Genomic DNA, 22,239 nt, shown 5'->3' with positions numbered 1-22,239 from the left:
CTCTCAAACAATGCAAAATGTAGTAGATTAAAACCTGAAATTGCTCCCAAAATATGAATATTCCTTTAGCAAATCACCATAGCAATTTATAGTAGCAAATCAGTATAGCGACAACACTGTAGTAGCATCACTATAGCAGCGAAAATGTAGCAAAGTTACTGTAGTAGCGGTACTGTAGCAACATTACTATAACAAAATTATTGTAGTAGCAATATTGTAGCAGAGTTCCTATAGCAATATCCAACTTATTTCTTCTCCACAAATGTGGCCCTAAGCCACAAATTCAGCATAATGAAAAGACTGATTTGTCTTCTCCAATAGTCGGAACCCTTCGGAAGATATTTCACCACCTCAGTTATGCAAATCAATAGGAGTGTTCATTTCCAACGATCAATGTAACAACTGCAAAAACCCTTGTCGCCGTAAGCTATCCAGAAGAGTAGATGACGACACATTTTATGCCCAAAATGAAGTTGCCCTTCCCTATTTATTCTTTTCCTCCAATTGATGGACCTCCTTCCAGAAGAAATAAAATAATATTAAATTCCTCCTTCTAGAAGTTTCTCTGAATTTATTTATTTAACTTTAGTCACTTTTAATTAAACTAATTAAATATAAATTCACCTTTTAGTTTTAATTTATTTAATGACTTTATAAGAAATTAGTTTAATCAATTTCTCCTTATTTCTCCACTTAGCCTTCGAAAAATGTAAAGGCTAAGAACTCCATTGAGATACTGAAAAGATGGGGACATTGCAGTCCGCCTCTCTTAAAATTGCTTGTCCCCAAGCAATCTCAACTTTGGATGCTGCAAAATTTCTTCACTCTCCCAAGTGGCATCCTCTGCTGGCAGGTCCTTCCACTTCACCAAGCACTCCTTGATAGTATGTCTCCTCACATTCCTCTCCTTGAATTCAATGATAGCCTTTGGTACTAAAACCAATTTCCCCTCATTGTCCAAGGGTGGAAGCATTGTAGGAGGAACAATTTGGTGTCCTAACGCCTTTTTGAGACATGACCCATGAAAAATATTATGGACTCTGCTCTCTGCCAGCAAATCCAACTCGTAAGCCATCTCTCCAACTCTCTCGATCACCCTAAAAGGCCCATAATAACGTGGCTTAAGTTTTTTGATGTCGTTAGTAAATATTGTGTAGCCGAAAGGGTGTGTGTCAAGATGTATGTCGTCAATATGCTCCTTCGGGAAGATTCTTGTTATGTAGCCGACATGTTGTATGTTGCCGACGGCCCTTCGGGAAGGTTCTTCGGGAAGTATATACACCCTTTGGGATCATTGTAATCATCATCAAAAGCATAATGTAATGTCTTTGGCATATGCGAATAATACAAGAAGTTCTGCTGTTCTTATCTATTATTTGTATGCATTGATTCATTTACCCTGGTATGGTAAACATTTGGTGCCATCGTCGGGGAACGAACTTGGGTCACTCGCGTGACAGGCGGGAATACTCACCACTATACTTCGACTACCTCACTATTCGACCAAATGGCCTCCAACTGCAGGTCCTCTCTCATGGGAGACTGGATGGAAGGACCTCTGGCAATAGGGGCAAGTAGTCGTCGCCTCAGGTACTCACTCACCCGACTCGCTGAGCTCATCGGTTCTACTGTTGGCACCAGATCAGGAGGGAGTCCTGTGGTTGGAAGGAGACGACGATTTGTATTCGGTGAATGGTCTTTACCACTAGCAGATGGAGGACTATGAACTGTTTCAATTTTTACCGTACTGGGGTAAATGAATCAATGCATACAGATAATAGATAAGAACAACAAAATTCCTTATATCATTCACATATGCCAAAGACATTATGCTTTTAATGATGATTACAATGATCCCGGAGGGTGTATATATACTTCCTGAAGAACCTTTCCGAAGGGCCGTCAGCTACATACAACATGTCGGCTACCTAACAAGAATCTTTCCGAAGGAGCATATATTGACGACATACATCTTGACACACACCCTGTCGGCTATACAATATTTATCGACGACATCATCCCCCCCAAAAAGAAAAGTCGTCTCCGGATGACAACACAACAAAATTCAAAACCACTAATTACATTTATTCATAAAACAACATAGACATGATGAACCAGAAGGTTGTGTCTTAGACTGTAAAGACCGGCTGTGTCGAAGTTGATACACTTGTTTTGTCTGGACCTTCAAATCAGCTCTGATCTGAGAGTTCTCTTCCACTACTTCTTTTAGCATCAATGTAACCTCCTGGCACTCAGCTTCTTTCTGATCATGAGCCTTCTTCGCTGAGTCCTCTTGAAGTGCTGCTGCCAAACATTGTTCTACCTCCTGCTTCCCTCGTGCACTTTCCTCAAGTTTTGCTAATAGGGCTGTCCGCTCTACTTCCCATGCAATTTGCTAGCTGGCAAGTCAGTCGGCCATCTCCTCTCGAGCCTTTTTCGCTGTCTCCTGAGCTTCCAGCCCAGCCTCTGTCCATCTTCTCTCTGAAAGCACCAACTTTGTGAGGGACTTGCTTCGCTCTGTGATGTTAGCAATGCATAAACGAACATCCTTATCCTTCTCCTCTACTAGTGGTAGAGGGTCTATCAACTGCACCCCTCCATCTACTTTCTCTGCTACTGCGCTGCACTCTGATCTTCCACCCCAGGTGATTCTGGTACCTCGACTATGTCGCTGTTTGACCAAATGGCCTCCAACTGCAGGTCCTCTCTCATGGGAGACTGGATGGAAGGACCTCTGGCAACAAGGGCAAGTAGCTGTCGCCTCAGGTACTCACTCGCCCGACTTGCTAAGCTCATTGGTTCCACTGCTGGCACTTGGGGTTCTGCTTTCGGTATGCCCAAATCAGCATCTTGATCCGTCGCTTCATCCAACAGAGTATCGGCTATGGTTACTACTGCATCTGTCCTAATCACCTCTAGACGGACTTGCTCTTGCGTGCCTCCCTAACTGACTCCTCCCTCCGCTGCCAGCTTTGCTACAGGAGATGGCTGGGGTAAACTCTCTACTATAGGTATAGGGGTCAGTTCTTGAACCGCTGGCTGAGGTTGTGTTCCCGCAGGTTGCGTTCCCATAGGCTTGTCTGCTGGTGATGCTGTCCTTCGGCTTACTGTAGGTTGGACAAGCACTGAATGTGGAACTGATCTTGCTACTGCTGTCTGTGATTTGGGATTTAGAGTGATTGGGGTCATCACCACTGGATCCGAAAATTGTCCGAAATCTGGGATGTGAACATTTGCCATGGTGTGCATATGCGGAGCTGAAAATGACGGAATTGATGGCATAGCAGTCACTGGCGCAGCCGACAACTGCCGCGGAAAATGAAGTGGGGTTGTTGAAATCACCCCAACTTCCTCATCATCTTCCTCTTGCTCCACCTTCATATCCTCTGAGTCGTCCTCCTCACAAGATGTATCCTCCCGACCACTATCCGTGTTGCCTGATTCCTCCATCTTCTGTTGCACCCTCTTCTGACCAATGCCTTTTTGCCCTCCAGGTGAGTCTAAATGCCTCCATTGCATTATCGGAGGCTCACTAGGTACTGCCGGACTTGGTTGTATCTCCCACTTTTCTTGGGGTATTGTCCTTGTTGATGCCTCTAGAAAGAGTCCAATGGCATAATGCGGCATGTAAAACGTTTTATGCTGCAATGTCATGAACTCATCCATGTGCGTGGCCAAAAGAGAAGCCCCAATCGTGCACCTTCCCATTCATGAGTCTGTTCATCATATTGACTAGTGGAAAGGAAATGTCTGACGCCTTGCTTGATCCTTTAAGTCTACTCTTTACCATGTCCATGAGGCACTTTCGACGGCCTTCTCTAATGTCAGATTTTCGCAACCCTCTTCCCCTTGAAGTGCCGACAAGGGCATCTTTCTGCTGTTGTACCTGGTCGTTGTACACTAACTATATCAGCTGCAACTTCCTCTCCTTGTCCATCTTTTTGGGCTTACTGTCAATTTTCTTCCCTCCTTGTGCCATTCCTGGTATGCCGAATACTCTGGTAAATTCAGCTGGCCGAAATGATACCACCACGTCGTATCCCAAATATGGAACTGAACTCTTCCGAGAGTGCCTATCATATGCCTCAATCATGGGACACAATACACCTTCGAAGTCTCGGATACAGAAAACTGGCATTTGGATTGTCCACTCTACTTGTGCCCTCCGTATGCTTGCTTTGACGAGGTGGGTATCCGGATTTTCGTTCCACCATTTCCTGTAGTCCAACCCATTCAACCCTTTGAATGCTACATTCTGTGGCGTTGTCTGCACCTCTGGCTGGTTCTGTACTTTGGCCCTTTACTTGCCCTTGTCCTTTCCGCATGGCCGTGCTTTGGAAGGTCATGCCTGCACATCTTGACTCATAGGTGAATCCTGATCAAGTTGTTTCCTCCAAGCCCTCTTTCCAGCTGATTGCATACCTAATACGCCTTTATCAGTTTGCTGAATATATTGCCGTTAGGTTAGTTACTTATTCCATATGGCTGCAAAAATTCCCCTCAACCTTTGTACGGACGCTGGCCCCTTATCCTTGTTCTTGTATGCCGTACGGCTTCCCTACTTCACTACTAGGAAACACCGTACAGATGGATTTCCTTGCTTTGCACGTACGGACACAAAGTTTTGAGGAATGAAAGAATGCTTCAGTTCTGAATGTGGCAGCAGATGAATAATTCCTTCCCACACTGCAAGTCTTCTATCAAATTTGAACAAGTTTGGCAATCCATAAATTTTCCAGACTCGTCACTTGCCTTGACTTGATGTTGATAATTGCTCCTTTGCCTTGCCGCCTCTATCTTTATTTTCTTTCGTCGAAACCCTGTGCCTACACACCGTGATACTCCCAAACGCTTGTGCTTGGTTTTGGCATTCTTTTCGCAATTCTGTACAAGGGCATAGCTCTTAATATCCATACAGTGGAGGCTAAGGATTGGAGTTGCTGTAGAGAGAGAGAATGTTACTATCTGTTTCCCTTTATCTTGCTGCATATGGTGAAATGCTCTTGCCTAGGTACGGTGAAATGTCGTACTTGATACCTTCATTGATACATTTATTACACTGGAACCATGGTATCATACGGTGTCAAAATAATGCATTTTCTTGTTATAAAATGCTGTATGGGATGATGTTATGCCATCGTTATGTCCTTCATCAAGCCGCACGATACACAGCCGTACTGTGTAGGAATGCCGACTGTACGCTAGTCCCTTTTAATATTGTATGCCACTGTAGACTAAGGCACCATACGGGGATATGCTTCTAGAGGGCCGTATGGTGTCAGGTGAGTGAATGCCATTTGGAAAAAATCGTATGGCTCAATGTGTGAACACTTCCAAACATTGCACGGATTTGCTGTACGGTGATTACTTAAAAACACCGTACGGTGTTCATTACTTGCCCAAGATGCTGTATGGTCACTTGACCGTACGGTGCTTTAAAAAAATAAAAAAGACAGTAGCTCCTTGATATTCCCTGACTTAGCTTGCACGCAATAAATTGTCAACTTACACCCATTCACTGTTTCCGGAGCTTCCTGTCCATCCAGCGTCTATAACTTGATTGCTCCATTATTGCCTACTTCCCGAATTTGATATGGCCCGACCCACTTAACTTTGAACTTGCCTGGTTTGATCTCATTCCAGTCATCGTACTTCAAGACCCACTCTCCGGGGTTGAAACCTATTCAGTTCAAGTGCTTATCATGCCATGCTTTGCACCTATTCTATGTCACCTTTGTGGCCCACTGTGCCAATAATCGCTTCTCCTTGAGCTTATTCAAATTATGCAGCCGTTCCCTTAAGCTTTCCATGTCGCCTAACTTATTTTCCAATGCTATCCTCAGGCTTGGTATTGTGAATTCCGTTGGTACCACTGCCTCCTATCCGAACATTAATTGGAACGGTGTGTGCCCTGTTGTCACCTTGTATGTCGTGCAGTAAGCCCAAAGGGCAAAGGGTAATTTTTCCTCCCAGTCTTCACCTTCAACCGCACAAGATTTGTAGATAATTGATACTAGGATCTTGTTTGTAGCCTCGGCCTGTCCGTTTGCTCTCAGGTAGTACGGGCTTGATAATGAATGATAAATCTTGAATTTAGTGGTGAGCAGTCGAATAACATGGTTCATGAAGTGTCCACCCCTATCACTTGTTAACTGCAGTGGAATCCTGTACCTAGTAATGATTTGCTCATAAATAAATTTTGCTGTGTTTACCACTGAGTTATCTGGTAGTGCGCGTGCCTCCACCCATTTGGTCAGATACTTCGTCGCTATGACAATGTATCGACACCTTCTGGTTTTGCTCGCCTTCAGGGGTCCGATGAAATCATTTCCCCATCTTTTGAAGAGTTCCTCAGCATGTGAGGGATTCAGCGGCATGAAGTCTCTTTTCAATGGTTTCTTGGTTCGCTGACATGTGTCACATGCAACGACCCATTCCCTGGCATCATTGTGTACAGTTGGCCACCATAGTCCTGCCAAGAGTATCTTCCATGCAGTTGTGTTTGGTCCCATGTGTCCTCCTGCCGGTCCTTCATGTGCTTCCTTTAGTACCCTTGGAATCTCTTCCTCCAGGACGCATTGCCTTAGGATCTGGTTGGGTCCGATTTTGTATAACAGCCCATTGATCAGTTGAAACATTCGGCTCCTCAACACCAACTTCCGTCTTTCATTTGGTGGCATGTTACTCAGAAATTGTCTCGTCGAAAGGTACTCTCCAATGCTTGTGTACCATTTTGGCAGTACAACAATCTGGAACAACTGTGCATCAGGAAAATCGTCATTCACACCGTTTGCCAGTTCTCCTGTTTTGAGTCGTGACAAATGATTTGCGCTGACATGTTTCTTCCCAAGCCGTACAATGATCTTGAAGGTGAACTCCTGCAACAGAAGTAACCACCAGCTGATTCTTCCTTGAATAACAGGTTTATTGACCATATATAATAGAGCCTGATGGTCGACATAGAACACTAACGGTGTCGCTAGCAAGTAATGATGAAACTTTTGCATAGCGTAGACCATTCTCAAGGCTTCCCATTCGGTTGTATTGTAATTCTGTTCTGCTTTGGATAACAATTGACTGGCAAAGTATATTGGGTGATCCAACCCGTGGCTACCCGTCTGCGCCAAGGTTGCTCCGATTGCATAGTTGGATGCGTCCACGTGAACATGAAACTCCTTGTTCCAATCTGGGTATGCCAAGACGGGTGCCATAGCCAATCGTACTTTGAGCCCTTCAAATGCCTCATCCTGTTCTTTCTCCTATCTGAACAATTCTCCTTTGCACGTTAGCCTGTCCAGCGGGTACGATACTTTTTCAAATTTTTTATTGAACCTTTTGTAATAGTCTGTGTCCTAGGAAAGATTTTACCTACATTACATTGGTGGATGGTTGCATTTCCAATATGACTTTGACTTTGTCTAGATCTGTCTTCAATCCCTCCTTATAGACTGTGTCCTAGCAGTCTTCCCTGCGGAACTATGAATCTACATTTCTTCAAATTTAGGGCTAGTCGTGCCCGTCGACATCTCTCCATATATTCGCCCAACGCTGCCAGATGTTTGTCCTTCGGTGCTGAATATAGACCAATCATCCAAGAACACCTTGAAGTTTCCGACGGACATTTTGTCAAAGATGTGTAGTATGATCTGCTGGAATGTAGCCGGCGTGTTACACAGGCCGAATAACATCCAGTTGTATGCGTACACCCCATCTTCTACGACAAATGTTGTCTTCAGTTTATCCTCCTCTACTATGGAAATCTGATTGTATCCCGAAAACCCGTCCATGAATGAGTAAATCTCATGTCCAACTACTTCCTCCAATATGCTGTCTATAAATGGTATCGGGAAGGGATCTTTGATCGTTACTGCATTGAGACATCTAAAATCTATGCATATCCGGATTTGCATGGTATCCTTCTTCAGTGAGATTACCATGGGTGACACCCATTCACTTGTTTGCACCTTGAAAATAATACCGGCTTCTAGCATCCGGTTGATCTCTTTTGTAACCCGTGCCGCATAGTTATTCATCCTATAGGGTCGCTTCCATATAGGTACTGCTCCTTCGACAAGCGGGATGCGGTGCACACACAACTCTGGCGGTACTCCTTTCAAATCCTTGTATGTCCATGCGAATACATCTTTGTATTACAAGAATATCTTGAATGCTGTTGCTTTCAGTACTAGATCCTAGTTATCTCCCACCAGTATGTTTCTTGGTTCGACCTCATCTCCCAAATTCATAGTTTGCAGTGTGGCTTCGTTATATTTGATTGGCTCCCCCTCAGTGAATGCATGGGCGTGTGTTTCATCTAGCGGCGCATCCCCCTCTTTTACTTCCGTGAATTCTCTTGGAAATCCATCATCGCTGTGTCCTTCCTCTATCAACTCTGAAACAGTTCATAGTCCTCCATCTGACAGTTGTAAAGACCGTTCACCGAATCCAAATCGTCGTCTCCTCCCAACCGCAGGACTCCCTCCTGATCTGGTTCCATACGCTACCTCCCTTCATCCTCCTTTTTGGAATCTGATGACAGAGGTCCTTCCCCTACCATTTGAGTATGTAAATCAATGACAAATTTCCGCCCTTTGCTTTCAAGTGATAGAGTGTTTTTCTTCCAGTCATGTTTAACTTTGGCTTGTATGAGCCACCCTCAGCTCAGGATGGCATCATACCCTTTCCTCTTCAGCAGGATCATGACAAAGTCAAGCAGGAATGACTGTGTTCCAATCGTCACTATTTGTGCCTTAAGGACTCCCAACGGTTTGATCCCGTGCTGGTCTGCCGTTAATAACTGGAATGTCGATGGTTACAACATCGGCTGCCCTAACCTTTTTCTAGGTGTCTGCTGATAACACATTGACACTGGACCCTCCGTCTACAATTGTGTCTATCAAAACAGTCCCCAAAATTCCCATTTCGACGACTGTCGGATGCCATCCGAATGAGAGGGCTAGCAGCATCGGATTCTTTGCACTGCGCCACCTTCTTTCTCCCTTCCCTGTTCTGCTGGTAACTTAACAGTTAGAGCAATGTTTGTGAGTGCCGAATGGAGTTGAGGCATCGTGAGCAGCAGATCGTTGATTTTGACTGGTACCTCAGTTTGTAATATCTGCTTTATGATGTTCTGTTCTGCGTCGTTCCTTGCGGAGGTACCAGTAGTGTGCTTTAGGTGTGCTTTCTCCACCTGTATTGCTTTCTGAATTTTTGCCCTTGCTTCCTCCAGTCTCTTCTTTTCTTCCGTTGGGTCCGGGTACAGTTTTGCTTGCTTCTGTGTGATTGCTAGAACCTCCTTTTTGTTTGTCCCGACTGTGATCAAATTTACTCTTGATTTCGGGCACTTAGCATTTTCATGATCGCTAGGTCCGCACCATCTGCATAATAATTTTGGTGTGTTTGCCGTTGTACAGTCTCTGTCATGTCCCCTATTTTTCTAATAAAATTCAATAATATAATGAGTTAAAGGAATAATAAATTTTAAAAGAAAATGTAATATTATAATAATTATGTTGATAATAATATTATAATGATAGTACCCAAGAAGGAATAATTAACAAAGAAAACATAATAATAATATTATAATATTATTATAGTATTATAATAATATTATTATGATAATATTATAATAATATAAAAAAGGAATATCATAATAAAGATGATTATAATAAAATATAATTAAAAGGGTCATATAAGATAATGTTAAACAAACCTTATTAATCAAAGGTAAAATATGATTATAAATATTAATAATTATAAATATAATCTAAATCATAAATTCAATTATAAGTTAAACAATTATTAAACTAATATTAATAATTGTCCTGATCGGTCATGTCTTTTGGAGGTTAAAATGGATGAGTATATAATGTAGAACAAATTTAAATGGAAAGGACATCAGAAAATATAATGGAAAATATGATAAGAAAACATATAGAAATCTCGGGAAATTATCAATACTATACAGATTTCTAGGATAATGTCCCTATTTCCAAATTAGAGGAACTGGAGACATTACATTCTCAGGGAAAGTGGCCCCACAAATTACATGCTTGGCATTGTACTATCGGCTGGCTGTTGGCATCGTACTGAATTCAAATCCTGCTGTCATTATTATTGTTGCTATTGTTGTTGTTTTGACCTCGTTGATTGTTTCTATATCCTCCCGACATGGCACCCTCCGTACTAGTGTTCCTGCTCCCTCCTGAGGCAGAAGCCTCTTGTGTTAGGAACACTTGCTGAGGTCCTCTTGTTTTCATATTAAAAGGGCATTCCTTTGTGGAATGTCCCATGATCTGGCAAATCTTGCAAAATTGGTCCTTCGGACACGATCCCTTCGTATGGCCTTCTTTCTTGCACTCTGTGCACCATAGCTCATTTCCCTTGGTCTCCTTCTGCATGTTCTTAAATTCTTTCATCATTCGGATCATATCCTTTTGGAGGGCTCGGACCTTCTTGTTGCCTTTTTCATCATTGCTGCTCTCCTCTTCTGAAGATGCATCAGCATCTGAATTGGACAAGCTATTCTTCTTCTTTTTTGTCTTCTGCTCACTTTCTAAGTTCATTGCTCAATTGTATGCTTCAGTGTATGACGATGGCAGCACAATCTTCATCTTCTTCTGCAACTTCGGGTGTAGGCCTTCAATGAACCATCTTTTTTGTAGCCCGTCAGCTGGCTTATTTTCCATTTTATTTATCAAATCTTTTAATTTCCTGGCATAGACTTGAACTGTTTCATTTTTCCCCTGTTTGGTGTTGTAGATCTCTGCTACGATCTCGTTGTTGTCGTGCAATAGTTGAAATTCTGTAATAAACTCCTTTTTAATGTTGTCCCAATTGTTTAACTTTTGGAGATTTGTATCGGCAAACCAATCAATTGCGATATCCCATAGGGTGGCCGGAAATTGTCGGACCCATTCGTTTGTATCTGTTATGCCATTCACCCTCCAAATTGTTTCGCATGTTTTACAATGTCGGATTGGTTCGACTGCTCCATCACCATCAAATTTTGGCAATTTTTCCTTTGGTCCTACCATTATTACTGGATGTTGTGTAAAGGCGCTATTTGGTACTACAACACCAACATTCTGGACTCTGGCACCAACGCTTTGTATTCCGATGCCAATGCTTTGCATTCCGACACCAACGCTTTGCACTTTGGCACCAACACTTTGTATCCCGACACCAACACTTTGTATTCCGGCAGCTATGCTTTTTGGTGAAGAAGGGTCTCCGTTAAGCGAGTCTATCCGTTCTGGAAGCGTATCGGGAACGAAGAGTTCACTCCACGCTCGTGCTCCCTCGGCACTCCGAGTCGTGCGAGTTAATTCCCTTCCGTCTGGATTCTCTTCCCTCGTCGTATGCAGGTTTAAAAACTCCTCCCTTGCTTCTTCCACCAATTCCGCCCGCTGTCGAGTCTCCTCCAACAATTCCTTAGCGCTTCTATGTCCATCGACAATCTTCTGGAACCTCCTTCTGCGTTCAGCTTGTTGTGCCAAAATTAGATTTCTTTGTGCTGTGCGTATTTCATCCTTGTCTTTGAGCTTATTCTTGTTCTTGTTCAACTGATTTGGCATTAGTCTTCATTCCTCCGCCTTTGTTCTAGGTCCATCGGGCAACGACGCCAAATGTTTACCGTACTGGGGTAAATGAATCAATGCATATAGATAATAGATAAGAACAGCAGAACTCCTTGTATTATTCACATATGCCAAAGACATTACATTATGCTTTTGATGATGATTACAATAATCTCGGAGGGTGTATATATACTTCTCGAAGGGCTATCGGCTATGTACAACATGTCAGCTACATAACAAGAATCTTCCCAAAGGAGCATATGCCGACGACATACATCCTGACACACACTCTTTCGGCTACACTATTTATTGACGACATTTGGCACCACTCTTCTTGAGAGTTAACTGGTGATAAGGTTGCAGCATCAAATATACCATATCACCTACCTCAAAAGTCCGCTTAGTCCTCTTCTGATTAGCATACTGCTTCTTTGATTTTGTGCCTTGGTGATATTATCCTTAAGAGCCTTTACAATGTCCTAGCTCTCCTATAATAAGATTCCAGCATTGGGCACTCTACTATTTGATAGCAACAAATCCATGAAACTGGGTGCCTCATATCCATATAATGCCATGAATGGTGACATCTGGATAGACATGTGATAAGTGGAATTATAACAATATTCACATAGATATATCCACTTAACCCAAGCCTTTTGTTGCCCTGTTATGTAATTCCTGAGGTATCCCTCCACCTATTTGTTCACTATCTCTGTCTGACCATCTGTCTAGGGGTGGTAGCTAGTCCTCGGAGTGAACTCTATCTCGCACAATTTGAATAACTCCTGCTAGAAGTGACTCATAAACTTGCTATCCCTTTCGTTGACAATGCTTCGAGGTAAACCATGCAACCTAAATACCTCTTTGAACAATAAATCTACCACCTATGTAGCAGTGTATGAAGTGTTGATTGGGAAGAAGTGGGCAAACTTTGTAAGACGATCAACAATGACATATATACAGTCTCTACCCTAGGCTCTCTATAGTCCTGTGATGAAGTCTTTGGATAAACACTCCCACTTCTTGTCAAGAATCGGAAGTGGCTTCAGTAAGCCGATTGGGTAAGAGTGCTCCTGTTTATTTTGCTGACAAGTAGGACACTCTCTAACATATTGCAAAACCTCATCTTTGAGCCCTTTCCACGAAAAACGCTCACGAATTTGTCGGTAGGCTTTGTAAAAACCTGGATGTCCTGCCATAGGTGAGTCATGATAAACTCTCAACACCATCCTCTTCACCTTTGATCCTAGCACCAAATAAATGCGCCCTTTGTAAATGATGATCTCATGCACAAGGATGCAATCACTATTTTGGATCGATCCATCTATGAATCTTGATGCCCACGTATATCCTTTGCATACTTTGCAAGGATCAAATGTCTCCAATCGTCTGATATGTCGGTCATCAAGCTCAAGTGGGGTCTTTGTGACAAGACATTTGCTACTACATTCAGTGTCCCCTTGAAATAGGTAATATCAAAATCATATGCCTGTAATTTACTTACCTATTTTTGTTGCCTGTCATTAAGATCTCGCTGCTCTAGGAAATGTTTCAGGCTATTGTGGTAAGTTTTTATGCTGAATTTGCTACCCACTAAATACTACCTAAATTTGGCCAAAGCATGCATTATGGCCAACATTTCCTTATCATAAATGCTGAAGCTCCTCTCAGGCCCCCTGAGCTTCCTACTCTCATAAGCAATCGGGTGCTTGTCCTGCATAAGCAAGGCTCCAATACATTCGCTAGATGCATCAAAGTGCAACTCAAAGAATTTGCTAAAATTTGGTAATGCTAGCACTGGACAAGAATTCATCAACTCCTTGAATTTATCAAAACACTCATGTGCCTCAAGAGTCCATAAGAAAGCCCCCTTTCTCATCAAGTCTTTCAAGGGTACTGCATGCCTAGAATATCCACTAACAAACTTCCTATAGAACCCACGCAACCCAAAAAATCCTCTCAACTGTGTTAGGTTCACTAGAGTAGGCCACTCAATAATTGTACAAATCTTTTCAGAAACCATGCGTACTCCCTGAGCACTGATAATGTGACCTAGATATAATAACTTTGATAATCCCAAATCACATTTGGACTCATTTGCGTACAAGGACTCCCCGCTCAAAGTGCTCAACATGGTGTCTAAGTGCCGCACATGCTCATTCCATGTCCTACTATACACCAGAATGTCATCAAAGAAGACACACAAATTTCCTCAACTGATGCTGAAAAATCCTGTTCATTGTGGACTGAAAAGTAGCTGGAGCATTAGTTAGCCCAAATGGCATAACTACAAACTCAAAATGGCCACAATGACATCTAAATGTCATCTTCTCTATATCTTGCTCTTTGACTCGGATCTGATGATAACCTAATCTCAAATCAATTTTGGAGAAGAAACATGCTTCATGTAGCTCATCTAATAACTAATCAATCTGTGGGATGGGGTACCTATTTTTGATAGTCTTCTTGTTTATGACCTTGTAATCTATGCACATCCTAAGAGTTCCCTCCTTCTTCACCAAAATCACAGAAGAAGTGAAAGGCGACTTACTTGGTCTAATGTGCCCCACAACAAGTAGTTCCTTGATGGTTTTTTTGATCTCATCCTTCAATCTCTTTGGATGCTTGTAGGGTGTGATCGTGATGGGTTTAGCAGCCTCCTCTAACTCAATAATATGCTCAATACCTCTATTTGGAGGTCTACCTGGTGGTATTTCATTGAAAACCTTGCAGTGCTTGATTCTCAATTCTTGTATGTCGGGGTGATATTCTGATTTTTGCTGCCCCTGTGATGGCATTAAAGTGTAACGGGCTGCCCACTCAACATAGTCATGTCTCAACAAGCTTTCCATGCGTCTGCAAGACATCATTCTTAACCCACTGTCACAAATGGCCTTAAGTATATGGGTCTTCCCTTTTGACTGAAACCTCATCTCCATATCTCTCAAATTGAGAGTGAACTCCCCTATGTCATGTAACCAAGTCATGCCAAGAACTAAATCTGTATCACCCATGTTAACAACATAAAAATTGGTTTCGAAATCAAATTGTTAATCTTTAGAGGTAGACTTGTAATCTTCCTATCACATTTGAGGATGTAGCCATCAACTACCCTTCTTAAATTGCTCTGTCTGAATCCCACGCCTCTCAATCAATCTGGAATCAATAAAATTTTTAGTAGCACCTGTATCAAATAAAGTAATAACTCGTTGACTAGCCAATACCCCTCTCATCTTGAATGATCCCTCTTGTTGTGCACTAGTGAGATGGGCCTCCTTAAGTCTACCCTCAGCCTTCTCATCACCTATACCATTTGTGCCTTCCTTTTCTTCAATTGATTCCTCATTTTCAGATTGCTGGTCTAAAATTTCAGAATTAGAATCCTCATAATATGCCCACATAACCTTGCTTGTTTTCCCCTTTGGCCTCGAGGGACAGTCATAGTTCATGTCATAGGGTCTTTTGCAATAAAAACAAAGTTTTTTCTTCCTTATATCATTCAATGTCTTTCTATCCAAAGGAGCAAATGATTTATTTTTATTTTCAGCCTTTGTTTCATTCCTGTCAGGTTTTTTGAAGAATGGTTTGTCTTTGCTAGATGATGCATCCTTTGACTGAAATTTATTTACTAGGGCTGCTTGTTCCATACTTTTAGCCTTCTTAATCACTTTTTTGCAAATTGAATGTATCAGAGGCTTTTACCCAACCCTTTAGTGGTTCGGATAATCCCTCAGTGAACAAAACAACCAATCTCCTATCTGATATATCTAGCACCATAATGGATAACCTTTGAAAATCACTAATGAAATACTCTAATCTGCCTGCCGTTTCAACTCGGCCAACTCCCTAAAGTAGACTTCTAGAGCCTTCTTATCAAGCCTCTCTACCAACCTATCCACGAAGTCCTGATATGAAGTCACTTGGTTATGCTGTAGGGTAACCATCCCATGGTACCACCAGTCATGTGCAGCTCCCTCTAAATGTAGCATGGCATATTTTATTGCCTCCACTTCTGTCATAGGTCTTAGTGCTAAGAAGGTATCAAGCTTGTAAATCCAAGCTTGTGTTGTTATTCTGTTACTCCCATCAAATGTAGTCAAGGAAAGCTTCCCTATAGCCTGCTTTAGTTCATTATCCTCTCCACGAGGTCTCCTATTTTTGTCTGACTGCACGGTATTGTTCTGTTCTTTGGTTCACAAACCTCTCAAAAGTCATTCTCGCCTGTACCTGCGGTGCCAATAATTCTCATTCATCATTAGCAATCATAAGGATATTTGCAAATGTCCCATCCTCAACTTCCTCTGCTAGCTCTTGTATTGTTCCTCTCTAACAAAAGTAGGGTGTGGGAGCCTGTCTGGTATTCTGGAAAGCATTCTATGAGCTATAGGTGATTCCACTGCACTCCTGTTATCCCCTTGTTCCTGATGCCGTTGGTCCTATAGGTTCATGCACTCAACCATGGTGGTGAGTGCCTGCAAAGCCTGAGCCATCTGCTCTTGTCCTGGAACCATTGCTCTGAAAAACTCCCTTGTTTCTTGATCCTCATTCCTATTGTCTCTTGGTGGGTTACACTCTCGCCTGTCACCCATGGTGTCTGGCTGCCTGTCAAGATCTTGTTCCCTATCAAACAAAGCTCGCTTGCGATTGTAAAATCTGTGAGATCCAACCCCAGGGGGCTGCATGTGATTGCTAAACCCTCAGGATGACAGGATTTAGCTCTGATACCAATGTAATAACCCTAATAGGTTATAACTTCGTCAAACATAGTCTTCTCTAATTCACTTGTTTGACATTTCGTCAAACACTTTGTAAGCAAGAGATATATTGCATATCTAAATTCTGATAGCTTTCTAAATGCCAAACTTTAATAAATATGTTTGCAAAGAACACACCAAACATCTAACAATGAAGATGCATTTGTTTTTGTATAATACTAATTACAAATAGGAAAATATGCATCTACATCAATAAGACATTAGGGCAACAAATTTTGATAAAACTTTGATATAAACTAGATTACAACATATTTTACAAACCCTACCAATACTCTAAATATCTACTCTCAAACAATGCAAAATGTAGTAGATAAAAACCTAGAATTGCACCGAAAATATGAATATTCCTATAGCAAATCACTATGGCGATAGCATTGTAGCAGCGGTATTGTAGAAAAGTTACCGTAATAGCAGTACTGTAGCAATGGTACTGTAGTAGAGTTCCTGTAGCAATATCCAACTTTTTCCTTCTCCACAAATGTGCCCCTAGGCCACAAATTCGACACAATGAAAAGACTGATTTGTCTTTTATAACAGTCACAACCCTTCGAAAGATATTTCACCACCTCAGTTATGTAAATCAATAGGAGTGTTTGTTCCCAACGATCAATGTAACAACTGCAAAAACCCTTTGCTTCACAAGCTATTTGGAAGAGTAGATAACAACACATTCGATGTCCAACAATGAAGCTGCCCTCCCTATTTATTCTTTTCCTCCAATAGATGGACCTCCTTCTAGAAGAAATAAAATAATATTAAGTTTCTCCTTCTAGAAGATTCTCTTAATTTATTTATTTAACTTTAATCACTTTTAATTAAATTAATTAAATATAGTCACCTTTTAGTTTTAATTTATTTAATGACTTTATAAGAAATTAATTTAATCAATTTCTCCTTATTTTTCCACTTAGCCTTTGGAGAATGTAAAGGATAAGAATTCCACTAAGATGCTGAAAAGATGGGGACATTACATCTTCTGACTCCTCTTCCACGTCAACCAAATAGGGCTAAGTGATATTCCAGAAAGTATTTTAAGAATCCGCGAATTCTAGTAGTGAGCTTATTCCAATTTCTAGCATAGCTGAATGCCGCATTCAACTATTCTTGCAACCAAATGGACCCTAAGTTCATCTCTCTCTCTTCCTTACTCATGCTCTTCCATATGTTTCAATACTAATGAATTTGGCACAACTGCATTTTTTTTCTAGGACATTTCTTCACTCCTGTTCTAGGGTATCTACACAAATGGCCCACCACACCATAATATGAACTATTTCTTTTTACATCAGAACCCCGACATTTCCAATGGAAACCACCACCTCTTGGAAGAGGATGTATAATATCCACATACTTCCATAAACTAGAATCGAATTGGGGTTCTATTTTTTGTGGGGTATTGGCATTACCAACCAAGGAAGAGGTAGATCCCATTTAAGTTCCTTTTCCTATGACAAAAAACTGTATACATATTGAAAATAAAATTTTAGGGAAAACAGTGGCTAGTTCTTATTGGCACTGAAGGATAATTGAAAGAAATCAAAAGCTTAAACAAAACAAAAGAAAAATAGAACAAGAACTTACCTCTTCCTGGCATTGTAAGCTTGCAAATGTGTAGGAATGAGGCCCTAAGTTCATCTCTCTCTTTTGCTTTCTTATGTTCTTCCATATATTTTAATACTAATGAATTTTGCACAACTGCATTTTTTTTTCTAGGACATTTCTTCACTCCTCTTCTAGGATATCTACACAAATGGCCCACCACAACATAATATGAACTATTTCTTTTTACAACTCCGACACTTCTAATGGAAACTACCACCTGCTGAAAGAGGATGTATAATATCCACATACTTCCATAAAAGAGAATCAAATTGGGATTCTATTCTTTGTGGGGTATTGGCATTGCCAATCGAGGAAGTGGTTGATCCCATTGAAGTTCCTTTTCCTATGGAAAAAAAATGTATACATATCGAAAATAAAATTTTAGGGAAAACAATGGCTTAGATCTTATTGCCAGTGAAAGATAATTGAAAAAAATAAAAAGCTTAAACAAAACAAAAGCAGAATAGAACAAGAACTTACCTCTTCTTGCCATTGTAAGATTGCAAAGGTGTAGGAATGAGTCACAAGCACTTCAATATAGCTCACAAACCAATCTTCCAGGTCCTCCTTGCACAAACAAACTCATGCTTATCCACCTATTTACTCTTGCTCAATACAAAATAACCTATTTGCACACCACAAATGAGTGTTAGAAACCAACATAAGACATTTACACTCACTTTTTAGGGTTGTGGAACTCAAAACATTATAAAATATTTTCAAAAAAATTACTTAAATGTTGTCTGCTGGGAAAATTCGCTCTGATTCGATGGAAATTTGTCTAGGGCGACACAAATTTGCTTGCATTCAATTTGGCATTCTGCTGGTTCAAACTACCCCTCAAAAATTCGAACCCTGCCCGTATTTGTGGCGAATTGAACCTGAACCACGTACTGGGTTGAACCTAGATGTGGTCTAGAGGCCAAAACAGTGAATCGGGGCAACTAAGATATTACTTCTTGTCAATGCATTATATGGATGCCATCTAGTATGAATGAAACCAATGCAAAAATGGAAACACACAGATGCAAATTGTTTGCTAAATTTACTCAGAAAGTAAGAGTGCAAAAATTGGTGCTGGAAAAGAGGTAGCATCTTACAAACTTCATCTAGATGTGCATGGAGCTACACATCCTTCTCTAGATAGGCCCAAATTTGATTTTTAGGGAGAGGAGATTCAACAATTCTTCGTGCACTCTCTGTGAATTTGCATTAGAGGGAATTTAAAAAGACCAGTCTTTATCCACATGACATCAACTAAATTAAACTGAGATTCTTATTTTGTTAGATACAGGATCTAAAACAAGGTACATACTGACATCTCTTTACCTTCTGTTCCACTAGTGAACAACTGGAATTTCCAATTGAAAGTGCTGATATATCACTTCTTGTGTCAATTGATCATGTGCATTTTTTGAATACAATCTTTCTATTCTATTTTATAAGAAGTTTTTCTTTAGATATGTGATTGCTGGTGGCATCTTACAGATTATACATTGAGATAGTATGATTTTGGAATAAGCCATATATGGGTTTTTTATTGACATTTCAGATCACAATCTATGATTCATCATCAGACGATGGAGAGGTTGTACATTGTAGTCCTATTGACCAGGCTTGGTTAGTCATGGAAATCACTTTAATTACTCTCTAAATCTATCCATGTGCACATGCAGATAAGTTATCCATTGAATTTGACACTGGTGGGGGTCAAATTGAGAAATTGTGTACACTGTAGGTTGTACATCTTGTCTTATGAGTGATAGTCTTGTTGGTAACTTATAACTATTCCATCAGCTTGAAAAACCTTCTTTCCAATATGTGGTTTCTTGTATCATCTTTCATTCTGTCACGTATCCATTTGTAACCCAGAGTAAGCTATGTATGGTGTAATTTCTTCTTAAATTTATCTCTATAACATAGGTTAAATAAGATATCTACATTAAGGCAAAAAAAAATTCCATAAGAATTTCTACCTGCATCATATTTTTTGAAGAAAATTTTGCATCTCTAATTTCAATCATATTTGCAGGCTGTCTTGTCCATAAATCAGTCACTCTGTTGGTACAATTCAAGTGATGGAAACACTGCAAAAGGAATGTATGAGGTAAATTTTCTGTTTTCCTTTCAACTTAGTAGAATTTTTTTTATAGATAAAAGATTGCTGATGCATCACGCTCTTCCTTGTATTTTCAGTGTTTGTGTAGACTCTTATATCCAGCTCACTGAGGGTGATGCATATTGTTGTAGACAGGTTACTGAGCTCTTATGCAAGCCTCTTGTTGTAAATTGTTAAAAATACTTCTAAACTAGAATTATTTAAGGGTAGACGTTTTTCCTTTGTACACAATTATTATAAAACATATCTGGACAAAATATATATTATTTTTGTTGATGCATGTGACACGGGTCACTGAATTTGACTTGAAAAATACATAGTTGAATCCTGATATCAATATCACAATTTGACTTGCTGTGGAAAATACCTCCTACTTATGGTACAGTCCTTACAACATCATTGCAGTCACATGCTTTTAAAAATTTGTTTGCTAGCATCCCTTGTTACCTTGCATCATGAAGCACAATTGTTTAAACTTCACCTTTTATCAGTGTTTTGTTATTATTGGCACAATAATAGCTATAAATAGAGCTTCTATATTTTATCTTCTGTTGAGCACATGAAGAAATTATGTTTCAGAATACATCTAGGCTCTGTTATAGTTATATGGTAGTTGTTTGCAAATCTTTAATGGTCCTGTGTTTTGTATTAGTTTTAGCAACAAGAAGGTCATCAATTTGCTCCGTTACAATTTTCTAATTGACGTTGGCAATACAAATGCATTTTTGAAATTTGGTTTAATGCCATCTCCTGGGTTATCTCCTTTTCTTCCTACTGCCCCCTTGTACCTTTTTCCCTCCAGTGGAGTTTATAGAATGGTATTTAATCATTCTTGAAACTTATTCTGTCTGTTTTAGGTGCCCCTATCTCTAAATCTACAGAATCTAGGTGGATGATTTGAAATATGCTTAAATCCATGTTGTCATATTTAATAAATACTTCTTCTTACTAATGAAATGGCAGACTTCTGGTGCTTACATTTTTCGCCCCAATAATTCAAGATGCTTTCCTATCGGGGATTCAAAGAAACAGGTTTGGGAAAACTGTCTTTACATCAATTCATTAGCAACATTGTGGCAGAAGGAAATTAGTCAAATTACAGTATTTTCAATACAAGTTATTAGTACAGTTTATTGTTTTTTGTTGTTGAATAGACTACCCCCAAACATTAAGCTTGAATATTTTAGTATTTGTAGGTATTAGATTAATGTGAATCCAAGCACATCTATAGCAATGCACTATACTTATCAACTGGAACAAGTCATTAGTATAGCATGATAAAAGGAACTTTCTAGTGCTTTTGAGGGAGATAACTTTGTAGAAAGTTTCTCTATGGACAGGTCATACAGTCTGTCACCAAAGGCAATGTTGTGAGTGAAGTATTTCAACAGTTTTCTCCCTGGGCATCACAGGTTAATTTCTTGACCACGAATCTTTACTATTATATTCTCCTCTGAAATGGCTCTTAAGTGGTCCCAAATGTAGTGAAAGAAAAAAGTCAATTCAAAATCAATATTCAATATCATTGATAAAATAATTTTAGATGATTATATGGCTCCCTTTTAATATGTTCAGCAATGGATATTAAATGTAACATGTATATTATAGAGGATATTTTATTTAATATCTCTTGGATTTCTAGGAATTTGAATGGTTTAAGAAAAATAGAGGGTAATATTTTGTTGATAATTGCGAATATACGATGTACTTGGTTTTGTAAGCAAATGCCATACCTTAGGGCTAAATTACTAGATTTATAAGCTACTATAATATGTATCTACTGGTCATTTACTTGTTGAGCATTATATTCAAAACACCTCACCTTAACAAGAGATTTACTTGACAATCTTGGAGCATATTAGAGCCTAAAATTATTAAGTCTTATCTTTAATCTTTAGTCATCACTTTGTAACTTGTTCTTACTTCTGAATCTTTATGAACTGGATTTAACCAAGTTCGCATCGCTACTGTGCATTGTAAAGATATATTCTTATCCATCAAACTTTCTTTTCTCCAATGTTCAGTCATCTCACATCACACCCATGGAAGTAGAATCCTATTCACCTAGACAACTATCCATGCCAAGCTAACCATCAACTAAAGCCTATTCACCTTGAATGAGTGATACATCCTTTGAAAAAGAGATTTCTTCTATCTAAGTTTG

The 22,239-nt window shown here is 40.0% G+C and overlaps 1 protein-coding gene across 1 annotated transcript in view; it reads left to right on the top strand.

Moving 5' to 3' along the window:
• LOC149528258 (alpha-mannosidase-like) overlaps window positions 1-22,239 on the top strand; it is a 230,329-nt gene that overhangs the window by 143,131 nt on the left and 64,959 nt on the right. The window contains exons 17-19 of the mRNA XM_089811810.1: window positions 19,989-20,063; window positions 21,039-21,107; window positions 21,416-21,487. Coding sequence (XP_089667936.1) covers window positions 19,989-20,063; window positions 21,039-21,107; window positions 21,416-21,487 — 216 coding nt within the window. The remainder of the gene's footprint in view (window positions 1-19,988; window positions 20,064-21,038; window positions 21,108-21,415; window positions 21,488-22,239) is intronic.

Source organism: Cupressus sempervirens, chromosome 11 (assembly GCF_028749045.1).
Source record: "Cupressus sempervirens isolate cs-2001-9-10 chromosome 11, ASM2874904v1, whole genome shotgun sequence".
Lineage (NCBI taxonomy): Eukaryota > Viridiplantae > Streptophyta > Pinopsida > Cupressales > Cupressaceae > Cupressus > Cupressus sempervirens.
The sequence above is the reverse complement of the archived record's forward strand: the minus strand, read 5'-3'. Positions and strand labels throughout refer to the sequence as shown.